General features: G+C 39.4%; 1 protein-coding gene across 6 annotated transcripts in view; it reads right to left on the bottom strand.

The window, feature by feature from the left end:
* The window catches only part of LOC135904132 (protein tramtrack, beta isoform-like), a 227,153-nt gene that overhangs the window by 128,026 nt on the left and 84,694 nt on the right, over positions 1 to 14,433 (bottom strand). The window contains exon 5 of one of the 6 annotated variants that reach the window (XM_070531589.1): positions 4 to 517. The exons of 4 other annotated variants lie outside the window; for them this stretch is intronic. In XM_070531589.1, the coding sequence (XP_070387690.1) occupies positions 93 to 517 (425 nt within the window). In that variant the 3' untranslated portion in view covers positions 4 to 92. Of the gene's footprint in view, positions 1 to 3; positions 518 to 13,127; positions 13,212 to 14,433 lie in introns of those variants that run through there. One more of the 6 variants, XM_070531583.1, reaches the window with a different exon arrangement.

The raw sequence follows: 14,433 nt of genomic DNA, 5'->3' as shown, positions 1-14,433 counted from the left end.
CTCTCCATTTCGTTTTGCCAGTTTATTTTTCTTCTAAAGAATAAGAGACCCGGAGAGAGAAAACCAAATAACAGCAAAATTTAAAAAAAATACTACTTCTCTTGAGCTTCTCTAGAGTCGTTCCAGGCGGCGCTGGCTGCCTGAAGGAGCAATAGCGATGGTGATGCAGAAAACCCGGCTGGAGGCAGCATCGACGGTCGCATCATGGTACTCCAATTCTGTGCGTCAGAAGTTGGAGGGAGCAATGTCGGTTTGAAGGCGGCGTTTTTAGCTCCACGGCTTGATGGGACGTTGTGTATCTTTCTCTTGTGAGCGTAAACGTTGTTGCGCCACAGGAACGATTTGTTGCATATGTCGCAGCGGTAGCGCTTTCGCTGCGGGGTGTGCATGGTCAGGTGGCCGTCGTAGTTACTTTTGTTCGAAAAAGTCTTGTGACAAATAGGGCATTCCAGGTCAACGGGTTGTCCACGCTTTCCCAATAGCGGCGGCCGGCCGCGCCTTCTTGGCGCGGCGACATCTACAAGAAAAAAAGAGAAAGGAGGGATGAAATCGCTTGCAGCTTCCTGCACATATCCTACACACTACCGTTCTGGACTTTGAGACGGCCGCCCACCACGCGGCATAATAAATACACGTGACGTCAGACGAAGCATACAACGCGTGCTTCCTGGTTGTTCCCACGTACTAAACAAACACGACTGCAGTGCGACCTTCGAACGTTCAGATCCATTTGATTCGCCTGGACTTTTCTCGCCTAGTTCTAAAGGTGCTGCACTTGGTGTTTTACTCCTGCCAATATGGCACCATCCACAGTAACCATTTATTTCACTTTGTGCATGGATTAAATATTCCATGCATTACAGATGAGGTAGTACAGACATGGGAGACTTGCAGACCAGGCTAAGACAAGCATGGAACAGGCGAGCAAGGCGAACATGGTGCACAGGTGAAATCTACAGCTAGTGCTGGTAAAAAAATCTTGACACAAGAAATCTTTTATGTGAGAGAATTTTCTCATTGGCTGCCACTAGTCAGCTGCCAACCAATTATAATGGCCGAATCATAAGACCATCACAGGGGTGTTGCAATTTCAAGTTGCAGTTAATAAGTGTTAAAGTACTCTTACAATACAGAACTCTCATGCCACAAGACACACCAAGAGCAAGGTAACTTGACTAGCAAAATAACCAAAAGCAACGCTTAAGATGTATACCAGTACAGGTGGCAGACTGAAATGCGCTGAAAACAGCACAAAAGGAAACAATCGATAGTTGTCTCACAGTGAGCCAACATTAGCGCACAGCATTTGATCCAATACTTTTATTGTTCTAATACAGTTCAAGAGTTGACTGTAACATATGACATATAAGGTTCGGTCAAGGATAGCATATGCTTTTACAACAATGAGGTCACAATTTTTGCAATTTTGCTCCATGAATGGTTTACCATCATCACTGCCATTGCTCTGACAGCTTTCCAATTCATGTGGCGCTGAAGGAAATGGGCTGCTATTGCAGTCAGCACAAGTCTGGTTCTTGCAGTCAGGTGACTGTATCTGTTGTGTTTATTCACCACTGACTTCTACCTTTCACCAACTACAGAGACCATGCACACACACCTGTCTGTGATGCTGTTTGTTCAGGACATGCCTAGAGTGTCGGCTGAATTTATATTCGCCTTCTTTATTTGATCGTTTAGCACCATTCTACAAGCATTAACATGTGGATAATTGTAATAACAGCTGTAACCATTGTGCGTCTATCTACTGCTCTATGTCACAACTGAAATAGTGAACAATGATACTGTTCCGTTATTTTAAAATTCTGTTATGTTTCTTTAATTTATACCCCTTTTACAGGAAGAAATCCCGGTATACCTTGAATGACCCTCGCATACTTTTTTAATTTACATGCACTGCACATTAACATTTCAGAAGCTCTACCAAAGTTTGTTATATGCAAACAATCGTAAGGTAAATGCGTGGAACCTTTTAGAAGCACCATCACAGATGGACTCTGCATGCACGTCACAAACCAAAACAGTAATAACTGCAGGGACTTTGGCAAGACTTGCTGTCACTTGTTTGATAAGTTCAAACTCTCTTGCTTTATTCATATTTAAAAGAGTGCCATTTACAAACAGTTGACAATACTAGAGGCTGTTGTGGCAGCTTATTGTTACCAAGCCATTTATGATGACACATTTATCATCAAGTAAACACAACCTAGCACAATAGTAGGATGGTGCTGCTACTTTGGAAAATAACACACATAAACATGACAAATGCAACTATTGAACAGAGAGAAAATGAAAGATAAACTTGAATGTGCCAACATTGTAACACGCAGTACACAGATTGATATGGATAGTCACTGCTGTAACTAAGCAAATCCTTGCAGCCACATTAGCTTATCTAAATCACCTACACCCCTTATATAAATCATGAATGTAGTTTGCTGCATTCATAGAAGTTCCTGAGTTGGATTTTCACATGGATGTTCTGTGGGCAATTAACGACAACAATTTCCTTACTCCGACATGTCTACCACACATGTCATCGCTTACACTTTTCAGATGAGCTGTGTAACGTACCCCACTGACCCCAAAAGCATGCACTTTTTGCCTGTCTTTCTTGTGGTACAGTGCAAGATGATGCAAAGGTCCACTCCTGAATATGATGAAATCTCGGTGCAAGTAAGTGAATTAGCATTAAAATTTTTTATGGGGTACTTGTGCTGTCTCATACGGGTGAATTTTTGCATCAATGTAGGTCGTAAGGCGTCACTTAATTGCTTGTCAGTGAATGGGCGTAAGTATGATGAGCAGTTTGTGTCCCAGATGGCTAAAAAATGCTGTAATAATTTTAAAAAATTTATAGTGATACTGAAAGTAGTCAGTTCCAAGGGTATTTATAAATACGAAGAAGTTACAAATTAGCTTAATATATTTAAGGAAATGTCTCCACTGCTCAATACAGGGTATACTTTTAAATATATATACACTGTACAACCAGGCCTATTTGTAATGGCAGAGCTTGGCATTTTCAAGCTGCATTGCACAATCCTACAAAGATATGCTGCACAGCTTTTATGCGATCCTTGATGTTGATGATATTGAATTACAAGTGCAAGACAAGAGTTAAACTGACGGTGAGGTAACTAACAATGCTACATCAACACCTAAACAACGAACTTTCACCAAAAGACATTACTTTAACCAAGAAGTAAAAACAATGGCAAATTAAATACCAACTACATCTGTATTGAGAAGCGTCTACACATCATACACTAGAAAGTATCACAATTTTGTCACATTTCTAATGCAGGGTGCCTTTACTTTCAAGTCATGGACACTATGAAAGCACAGCCTTTATAGTAGTGGGCACACAGTACAAAAAAAAGGAAATCATATCATACAAGTCAAGGACAGTATGAAAGCACAGCCTCATACTAGTGGGTACAAAGTATAAGCAAAAGGAAATCAACACACAAGAATGGTGGCACCTATCTTTGCCCAAAATAACTGCACCTCAAAGCTGTGAAATATTTTGGAATGTAATTGTATCAATCTTTCGTGCTGACAAGCACTTTCTGGGAAACATGAATACTACAGTTACAGTGGACTGCTGTGATACTATAAGAAATTAAAAGTCGGACAAAACCCATCCTTTGGGAATGTATATTGTTGATAATGCGAATAGCAATTCAAGTGGTGGTGCACGTGTAGTTTAAGTGGTGGTGGAAGATTCATTATTGAGAGGATTGGTAAAGATCTAGTTTAAAGGTCAATAGAAAGAATTAAAGAGCCACTGCCAAAATTTATCATGTACGAGTCTTGTACTGCAGCCGGGCTCCTCTCTTGTGCTTCCCTCTGGACATGCGCCATTTAGTGGTGCACGCAGGAAGTTCCCCTCCTTTTTAATGACATTTGAGATTGAAGCAGTAACATGCCGGTGCATGCTAACAAGAACTTATCCCTCACTGCCTGGTCCTTATCGTGGTTGAGCGGATACCGCATCAGGCTGCTGTGCTTGGGGACCCAGGTTCAAATACCGATCAGTATAGGAGTTTTCCAAGTCTTTTATTTTTATTGGAAAGGCCACCAGAGTAGGAAGAATAAAATACACGGTGCAAACCACTAAGTGGGGGAAGTAGGTTAAGAATGCTAATGATATCAAAAAGAACCATATGAATACATGGACCCCATGCAGAATGCACAACTGAAAAGGTGAAATTTTTTTTTTACCATACATACAAAGCCGCATAGCCCCCGCCCCCTGAATGAAGAAATTCTAGTAATATGGTATGAAGTAGCTTTTGTGTAAATGACTCCACCATATTCAGAAGCATCAAAAATAAAGTTGCAATTAGTGAGATTATGTCCCAGAAATTATATGGCAGACGTACATCAGAAGCCTGGCTTTCTTCCTGTAAAAACAGGAAACTGTTGCATATGACGGGTATGTTAACTGAAAATAAGCTGCATTAATTTAATATTTGTCCACAGCTGCAGATATATGTGTTGTGTGCAAAAAATTAATGCATTTCAATAAAGTGATTACAATTTTTTACTTCTTCAGTACAAATGGTCACTTGTGCTATATTCAGTTTCAGTTTATTATTCAGTTTCAGCTTCAATTAATATTACAAAATTATCATCCAGATATATATCTATACCTATGGTGATTTGTTTGAAAAGCACGTGAAAAATCTTGAAACAGAATTTAGTTACCTATGAAATTTCACAATATCACATGTAGATTCTGGCAACAAGGATGATTGAAAGCAATAGTGTGAATGTAATAGCAGCAGCTGCCACTATAAATTCGAGGCAGAGAAGCCACAGTGCCTGGCATTACTCCTTCCTGCGGAACCTTATCACAGTTTATGCGCACTGCTCACTACCTCTATGTGCCTGCTGCAGCAAGTCACAAATATTACGCCAGAACTGGCAGTATAGAATTCACAGCTTATTACAATCAACACTTTCAAATTATCATTTCTGAACAAGGATGGTGAATAGGGCAAGCTGGAACTTATCCATGACAGCAGCATGCAGCAAACAAACAGATGTCCAATCTTCCACTGTCTGTGTTGTTTACTATGCACTGTTCTGAACTTTGAAATTTTATAACTTCAAAAGATTCCTTTAATAATTGATTCCAAGCAGATCGTCTCCTGTGTATGTACGCAAAGTTTGAAGTAGCAATACTAAGCCTTTTGCCTACAACAACAATTCTCTAAAGTATTACTCTCTGGCCAAAGAAGCGTTTTAGAGGCTCTAGAGTGCCCTGAATGTGCCTACAATTTTGAAAATTTATCTATCCTCAAATGCATGCTTTATTCCTATGAAGTTTGACCTTGCTCTGCTTAGTAGTTCACTTTTTTGTCCACCATCTCCATCCTGACAAGTATAGGGAAGAATCCAAATTAGCACAAATTCAATAATTTTCTACGGTGTTTTTTTCTATGGTGTTTCCACAACACCTACAACATTAAAATTTCTCCAGCATGCTTTTTTCAATACACCCTTTATTCATACTAAGTTTCGTCCCAAATGCAACCTACAGTTCTGAAACAACATGCTGTTGGATGCTCCACAGAGCCCCAAGAATTTATGGTTTGTGTCTCTTCTGTTGTATTGTGTTATAGCACAACATTTTCACCAAGCCCTAAGGCACAATAACAGAACTTTCTTAATTTCCCACAATGCTTCTATTTAGCCTACTCAACAACCTTGAGATGCCCAACAAACCCTTCAAATTTCATTATGCTGACTCCATGAAGAGAGACAATAAACAGCAGGAACACACAATGCTCAAAAAAGCCATTTTAAGAAGAAAAAAAAGCAATGGAAGCACGCAAGAAACATGCAAGCTAAATTACCAAGTGGACAACATGAAAAGTAAGTGGTACAGATATATTCAAATGAATGGGCTGGAGGCAAAATTATCTTTAGTTCATGTGGTTACACGTGGTCCCACCGGCGTTTTACTGCAAAGCATTGATGCCCTGCAGAAAAGAGGACTTCCACATGACTCTATGTGTGGTCTAACACCACCTTGTCTATGGGAAAATTATTATGTTGTGTTATATATGTCACTGTCTGTGTTGTGGATTTTCCTGCTCCAAACCCTCCTGTATGAGCATGCAAATAAAGCAGCAGACAAAAAAGTATTTCTCAACCATTCTTTCACATCTGTTAACAGCATACAGCACAGCTTATTCTTAAGTGAAAAAAAAATTATAATAAATAAAGAAAGAAAAGAGAGGGGTGGGGGCCTCTGCAACTAAGAATGCCAAAGAACTCTATGCAACACTATGTACAGATATAAAAATAATTAAAATAATTGATGAGGTTTCATGTGCCAAAGCCAGTTTGGTTATGAGGCAGGCTAAGGCAGGGGGCTCCAGATGCAATGAGTCTTGACGGAGTTCTTCAACATGCACCGAAACCTCAGTACAGAAGTATTTTACAGCAAAGCTGTTAGTGCGACTAGAAGCGCTTGGAAACGTTATATGCATGTTTTCAAGGTATCCTGGGGAAGTAGACCACACAAGTTTATATTTTAAGGGAATGGGGGCAAGCTAAGCATAAAGCACAGGCAAATTTGAAGTGTTTGGCTTAATTATAATAAGAATTGCTAATCATTAGTTTTTTGCTTGTTTAGAGGCGTCTTATGAAATGCTTAGGCAGTTTCCCCACTTCCCAGTGAGAATCAAAGGTGGCAGCAATGTTATATTTGGAAAAGAATGGGGACCAATCAATGTATGGGTGAATTCACTGATAGTCTGAAGTATGTAGCTTAATTGTGAGCCTTGAATAAGATTACCAAATGCTATTTTCTCCGTATTTTCATGCATGATACGAGGCACAAAAATATGTTTCCCTGATCTTTTCGATGAACTAAACAAGTTAATTTGTTTGTAATGGCGCTCTTTGGTCATCATTGGCCCTTGTGCCTTAAAAGCTTACATATTATCATCATCATGCCTTGCTTATATTAAAGTCAAACAGGGGGATGGTGTGAGTGATGTATGATAAATGTTCAAAACGTTTAGGTTAATTACACCTTTGAAGAAAATTACTTATGAAAACGTTCCAAAATGTTAGAAGCATATTTTATGAACCATATAGAAAGTTGGACCAATGTGCTGAAAGAAATGAACCTTTCACAACGATCATGTTTTTAGGAAATGGGGGACATATAAGTGATGTGCAGGCAAAATTTCAAGAGCGCCACTTGATCACAGACTTAGCGAAAATTCTTTAAACAAGTGCCCAAACGTATGAAACGGCCATTATCCGCATTGTTTCCAAGTATCCCAGCTGAACAGTATGTGACACGGAGTTTGCATTCAATGGAAATGGAGGCCCTGCTAAGGAAAGTGTGGGGGAAAATTTTAACGTTTCTGGCTTGACTATAAGCTTTGTGAATAATACATTACTAGGGGTGTGCAAATATTTGAAATATTGAATAGATACCGAATAGTCCTTGCTACTTGATTCAAGAATTCAAAATTGGAAAATGCTGCCTATTTATTTCTTTCTAATGTATAAGAGATAACAACACTCATTTGAATCTCAAAGGGGAGAGAACAATAGAAGTGAGGACTGTTCCAAATAATTCTGTTTCAGGTGAGCTGCAGCTATTATTTACAGACACAAGGTTCCTCAGTGAACACATCGGACAGATAACTCCAGCTCAATAATATTACAGCGAACCTGTTTACTTGGCGGACCTGTATGGATGAGCCCTGTATGTGTGGTCTCGTACGGGGGTTATCTGGGCTGGCTAACATCCCTAACATGAACAAAAAAGATAGCGCCACTGCGTGGTTTTGCAGGAAGGGTATCTTGGCTGGCTAATATCAATAAAGTGAACAAAAAGGATAACGAACAATAATACGGCGCAGAAGAAAGAAAGGACATGTGATTTTACCTCACGCTGCTCCTGTGCAGTGGGGAGTGCATATGCACTGGCCTCCATTGCTGTCGGCTGCATCTGCTGTCTGCCCTCAATACAATGGCACGGCAGTTGTCGCATGAAAACACGGGGATGTGCGCCGCGGTAGCCGCCGGAGTTTATAAGAACCAGATTGTGTGTTGCAGAGGTAGACCATAGCAACAGTTGCAACTCCAACAAAAATGGGAAGGCTACACATTGCCAAAGAACAAGCCAAGTACGAGGAGAGGTGTCGACAGCACAGAGACGTGACTGTAGCCAACAACAATGTGCTCGTGCAAAATCGGAGAATGCGGCCAGTGACTTTGCCTCCAAAGAATGTCAGCGAGAGCAGATGCGAGAGTGTGTCGAGCGCAAGCTACCGATGAAGATCGCACGCTGGAGGCTGCTCGTAAGTGTCAAGCTAAGTCGTTCGAGTCTGCATCCAAGCGGCAGAAGGAGCTTCGCTGGCTAATTCGCCACCATATGAATGGTTCGGCCCAAATTTTTAGTCATTCATTATGTATGTCCCACTTTTAGGCAACCTATAATTGAATTCGTTGTCTCAATTTTAACAAAACAATTTATTACTTGGCCATTCGCACCATGTTCACATCCCCTTCCATTCAACAAATTGCGGTGCTGTAGTATCACACTTCTCTCCTTGAATGAACTCAAGATTCCACATGCTTCTGACCACATGCTGTTCCACTTGATTTTTTTTATATTAGTGTCATTGTTATGATGCACCAGATAACTGAAAGCAGTCATTTCTCATTTACAAGCTCCTCAGTTGACTCAACATTTATTTGTAAATGGCATTAGAAGAGTTTAAACATGCCTGCACATAATGTCAATAAACCTCTTCCCTATAGCAAGAGGACTCCACCCACTTTATATTTCACTGTTTATAAATAAAATATTCTACATTTGATTTATATTCAGAGGTTGTCTTTCTGAAATATCAGTATTTGGTTCAATTTAAAAATTTGAGTATTCGAACAACCCAACCTAATACTCGTTACCCCTCTATTTTCACCCATTCTACAAGGTTAGTGGTAAGTTTTTCGTGTCCTCAGCGAACTAAACAAGGCACGTTCTATATATATACTGTATAAACTGAAATTGGGTCGATATTTTTTTTTTCTGAAAAAAAAGAAATACAGCTAAGTCGCCCCTCATCTCGTACAGTGGACTTCAGCACATTGCGAGTTGTCTGGCCAGGTCAAGGTTAGGGGTCAACGTATATTATAATTTATATTACGGTATGTGTTTGATGGAAACAGAGGCCAGGTTATGGGTGATGTCGAGACAAAGTTCAGTGTGTTGGTTAATTTTAGCCTTTGCAGTAGACTTATATGCTAGTGCTGCAGAGTGCTATAGGTGTGTTTGAAGAACATTGCACAATTCAGTCCACTGTCCTGGGAGAACTACAACACTGAGGTGAAATTTGGTGAAAATGCGGGGAACGTCATAACAAAGGGGCATGTGAAGGTAAATGTGGGTGGATAAATCACAACCTTTGCAAAAATATAAAAGAAAAACCTTAGGCAAGAGCTCAAAAGAATTATACAGCCGTTACTTGCAGTGTTTTGAGTGTCCTGAGAGGACTGCACCACATTGAGCTCACATTTGGTGAAGATGGGGAGCTCGTTAATTGCAAATGCTTCACAATTCTGGCTTAATTATGAGCTTTGCGAATAACTACTGAACACTTTTTTTCTCCCTATTTTTGTCATTGTACAAAGTATAGAAGTGTGTTCGCCTGCTGAGAGAACTGAGAGTGGCAGAAACTTTATAGTGGAAATATAGGGGACACGCTATGTCTCATGTTGATGCAAAATTTAATGTGTACAAATGCATTAATTACATTACACAGGCATTATATGCCTGTTTTCCCAATGTCATGAGAGGATGAAATGTGACACCCAAGTCTAAATTTGCACTAAGTGGAATCCATGTCATGAGTCACAAGGGCAGACTTAAGGTGTGCAATTTATTTACAGGCTTTTGAAGTTCTTAATACAACTGCTTGAAAAAAAAAAAGAAAAAGAAAGCAGCCTCAGTGAAAATTAGGCTGCAATTCTGCCAGGTTGCATGAGTTTACTGTGCTTTTTCCATTCTGTTCGCATTAGAATTTGCCCATTGTGACAAAGTTTCAAACCTTTGACATTGTGCTCAGCAGCAGAACAACACAAACACTGAGGCAAGTACTTTGCTCAGATCTAAAGCTCAGTGAAATAAATGCTAAACTATTTTACCATCACCAATTTTGGTTCTGGTTGCTTTGTTACAGAGCTGCTTTCTGACTTAGGCAAGTTTCTAGATGACAGCCCTACAGATGTTTCACATTTCTGACGCACCTGCCTGGGCAAAGTTCAAAGGAAGCTTAAGTTACCGTTCATGGCATTATTTTCTTCGATTTTTACATACCATCCAGAGAAACTTTTGAATGTTACATGTAAACATACTATCACATAAGAGGCAAATAGCAAAGCTGAGAAAATATACTGAATGGGTAAGAGGCTGAAAACTGCCAACATCTACTCTGGTGATATTTGCCCACAGTCACTTTACATGCATCGTGCATAAGATGTTAAGCGTCTGGAATGATGGTTTATTAAAAGAAAAGGAGGCTTATGGTGTAGGAAGGGAAAAATAGGACAAGTGACAGTTAACCATGCCCTAACACATAAAAAACCAAGAAACCAGCAGCTGACATACAATACAATATAGATAAATGGACCAGTTCAGACAACACAGCTAGCACAACATTATTTTGGACTTCTGAGATCTGCTAAATAACACTGTTATAATCAACCCATATCACATTCAGCAATTTTCACAATGCAAGGCAATAAAGTTGTGTCACTGCCTATATCCAAAAATGCTGTTTTTCAACACTGAAGCTTAGTGTAAAGAGCAGTCAGAACATGAAGGAATGTGTCAAACAATAAATTGTCATAGTCTCTCAAGCTTACAGTCTTCAAATGCCAGTATCACCTCCTATTAAAGCTTTCACTTATTTATTGCACTTTTTTCTTTACCACCAAGTACTAAGATTTGCACATACTCCACTGGCAGAAGCACTCTAGAGCAGGTGGTCCCAATAAACATCAGACATATACTCCATAGACACATACATTGAGAACTGTCCCCACACAAAAAAGATCACCGGTTTCAAGGTTACAGCTGACCAGCTCTGCCAACTCTCTGAAGGATTTGTTATTCTGAGCTTGATAAGTGTAGAGATTTTTTTCACCTTCTGCCATAGTACTGCACCCAACTGAAGCCAAGACATAGTTTGTCTGATGTGAACCAAAGCACACTTTATATTCTTTTGTGCCACTGCAACAATATCACTAAAATGTGAATTTGTTGGCAAGTTAATTCTTCTAATTAAGACAGGTAAAATTTTTCAATTAGTTATTTTTAAAGCCTATGTTCAACAATTAAATATAAAAAGAGGCTTTGCAAAATAATCACATGCTCCCACTTTAAAAAGTATGCAGGTGAAAGAAAAGATATGATCAGTTTGAGAAGTTTGTATCTAAGCAGCGTTAGCAATGTTTTAAATTTAACAGCAAGCAGTGAACTAAACAAATGATAGACCAAGACAAATTTTTAAAGATTGACTTGGTGCCTGTACACATGCTATATTCGCAATAAAGGCAAAATGGTGAGCTCTGTGCCTCAAGTATGAAGGGAAAACAAAGAAAAGAAAAATCATGACAACCTAGTCTGTTATCTTTTCAGTTCTTTTTTTAAACTTCAGTTCAACCAAGTTTCGCTTGATTGTGAACATTAAATTAAAGTTAAATTGTGGCATTTTGATTACCAGGGGTTTTTCATGTGCAACCTATGCACAATACACGGACATATTCGCATTGCGCTCCCATCGTAATGCCGCTGTCATGGCCAGGATCGAACCCGTAAACTCAAGCTTAGCAGTGCCATGCCATAGCCAGTGGGCTACCTTATTCTTTAATGTTCATTGCGAATATTAAACACATACAAGTCCTCAAATAACAATTTACAAGGCTGCTCATTTTGCTCTGGCATGTACTTGATTTCAAATCTGACAATGTTAGCTCTGTGCCAGGCAGTTTTAAATTGCACTCAACAGACATATAGTTGGCAGCCTGTGAATCATGTGAAGGGCATGCAGTTAGCACTAGTAGTAAGAAAATTAAAATTGTAGGGGGGTGAACATCCCAATATTGTACAGTGTGCAATAAGCAATCTCATAGTGGGGAGCGAGGTTCTTTACCATATGCACAACACAGAGTACACAAGTGTGTTCTTTGCATTTTACTGATAGAAATGTGGCAGCTGCAACCGGGAACCTAACCTGTGACCTCATTATCAGTAGCCCTGCACCATGGCCACTGAGTCACCACAGCGGGTACTAACACAAAAGCTAAGACAGAGTCGATCAGAGGCTTCAATGATGCTTCACACATTCATCACAGGATGTGGGATGAAATGCCACCGTTACAGGATTATTCTGGAGGTTGCATTATTAACCACTTGACTTCACATACTAGCTCCCAGCCAAGTATTCTCACATTTATTGAGCTCTTATGCACATAACTTATCTTTGTTATTTCTCTGGTTATGAAAGGCACAGAATAATGTCTGTAATTAGTCATTACAGATTAGCAGTACCCGGTTAAAGATGTCATACAATTAATTGTTCTTCGCAATAAATTGTTGCTAGGTTCGAATTGTGCAAGGTATGCTTGATTTTCATTACAAAGAATGGCATCAAATGTCACTCTTGTGACAATCATAGAGCGAGCTCAATTTTGCATTCCTTGGGGGCTGCGAGGACACTGATCTGAGAAAAGGCACAATATTTACGAACACTAAATTCATGAACATTACAGGTTATTCATAATAGAATGAAATGGATTAAATATTGCAATGTTAAAGCCTCATTATCAAAATGTTGGCACCGATCAGAAGTCTAGCACAGATAGTTAGCACAAATCAACATCTGCTGTGTGTGCAGTCCGGCAATGTCGAATGAGCCCATGCTTCCATTTGAAAGCCTTGTTGCACAAAGTACACTCATAGGCCAGTCGGTTCCGGTCATGCAGCACCATGTGTCGTTTCATGATGAAATAGTTGCAGAGAACTTTGTGGCAGATTGGGCATTCGGCAGGACCAAGCTTTTCTTCTGTTTGCGCCATTTCTACAGTTTCATCATTTGATGTGTCACCAGCAACGAGCGATGCCAGTGAGGATGTGAACATGTCCCAGTCTGCAAGAAATGAGAAACAGTGCTGAGCTGGGCCACAAGCTATGTTCAGCTATGTTCACATGAGAGAACAACTGCACTTTGTGGCTCATGCATTCAGCTACTGAGCACAATACTGCAAGTTCAGTCTATGGATGCATTAGCTACGTTTTGAGCCTGTGACAATGAAATATTCAAATGCTGGGCACTAGCATTTAGCATACATTTAGCCCTCTAAGTGCCGAATGAGCATAAGTAAGTTATGGCTTTTGGTATGTAGAACCAAGGTAACATTAGTACATCATTTACTGTACATGGTTCTTGTATTCTGCTATTTTTACAGAAATATTAGGAATTTACTGTAACCAATATTCTACTGGGAAATGCAAAAAAAAAATTTGTGTATTTTTTTTTAATTTCTCGCCAATACTTAAAGGGTATTTTTCTAACAGATTGACATGATTTACCGTTTTGCAGTTCACATGCTAACAGCATTAACATACTAAGCTTTCATGCTGCAGTATTCTATATAAAAACACTCATACATGACAATCTGCCTGAATATAGAATAGCTGTTTCAGTAGACATAGTTGTCCTCACTCAAAATGTGATCTGATGGCTAATATAGTTCCCCTTTCCCATCTCTTTTATCACTTTCACTAGAGACATACATGAACAGACATGCTTGAAGAACAAGTACACATTCCATTTGGGTCCTTCTTATGTATGTCTATTCATGCTTGTAAATGTCAATGCTAATTATGAGAGAAAAAAGTTCAAACATTCATTCTACTGGTTTTATCATTTCCAAATTCAGACTGATCAGCTATAACTTGAAAAGAACAAGTCTAGTATAAAAAGCAGACGCCTGCAATTGTGACACGTGTAGGCATAACCGTCATCAACTGTTTCACACAGAAGCTTATATTTGCATTCTCATGAGCCCATAACAAACACTTATTTCAGCTGAAACACACATTAGCAATATGCTGCCAGCTGCCTTCATTAAAAGAAAGCATCTGTAGCATTTCTTATGCAATCCTATGACAACAGTGACACCGAGAAGTCATCCACTGCATTCATATTGCATCAACTTAAGTGAACAGAGCATATGCATTACATATTTACTATTTTGTTCCTTTATAATGAATAAATTCCATGTAATTTGAGGTCAGTGGTGCAATGCAGTTTACAATTCAATACCTATCACATCAACAGTGGTGAAGCATTGCATAAGCTATCATTA

This window comes from Dermacentor albipictus, chromosome 1 (genome assembly GCF_038994185.2).
Source record: "Dermacentor albipictus isolate Rhodes 1998 colony chromosome 1, USDA_Dalb.pri_finalv2, whole genome shotgun sequence".
NCBI classification, from domain to species: Eukaryota; Metazoa; Arthropoda; class Arachnida; order Ixodida; family Ixodidae; genus Dermacentor; species Dermacentor albipictus.
This window is presented reverse-complemented; position numbering and strand designations above follow the sequence as displayed.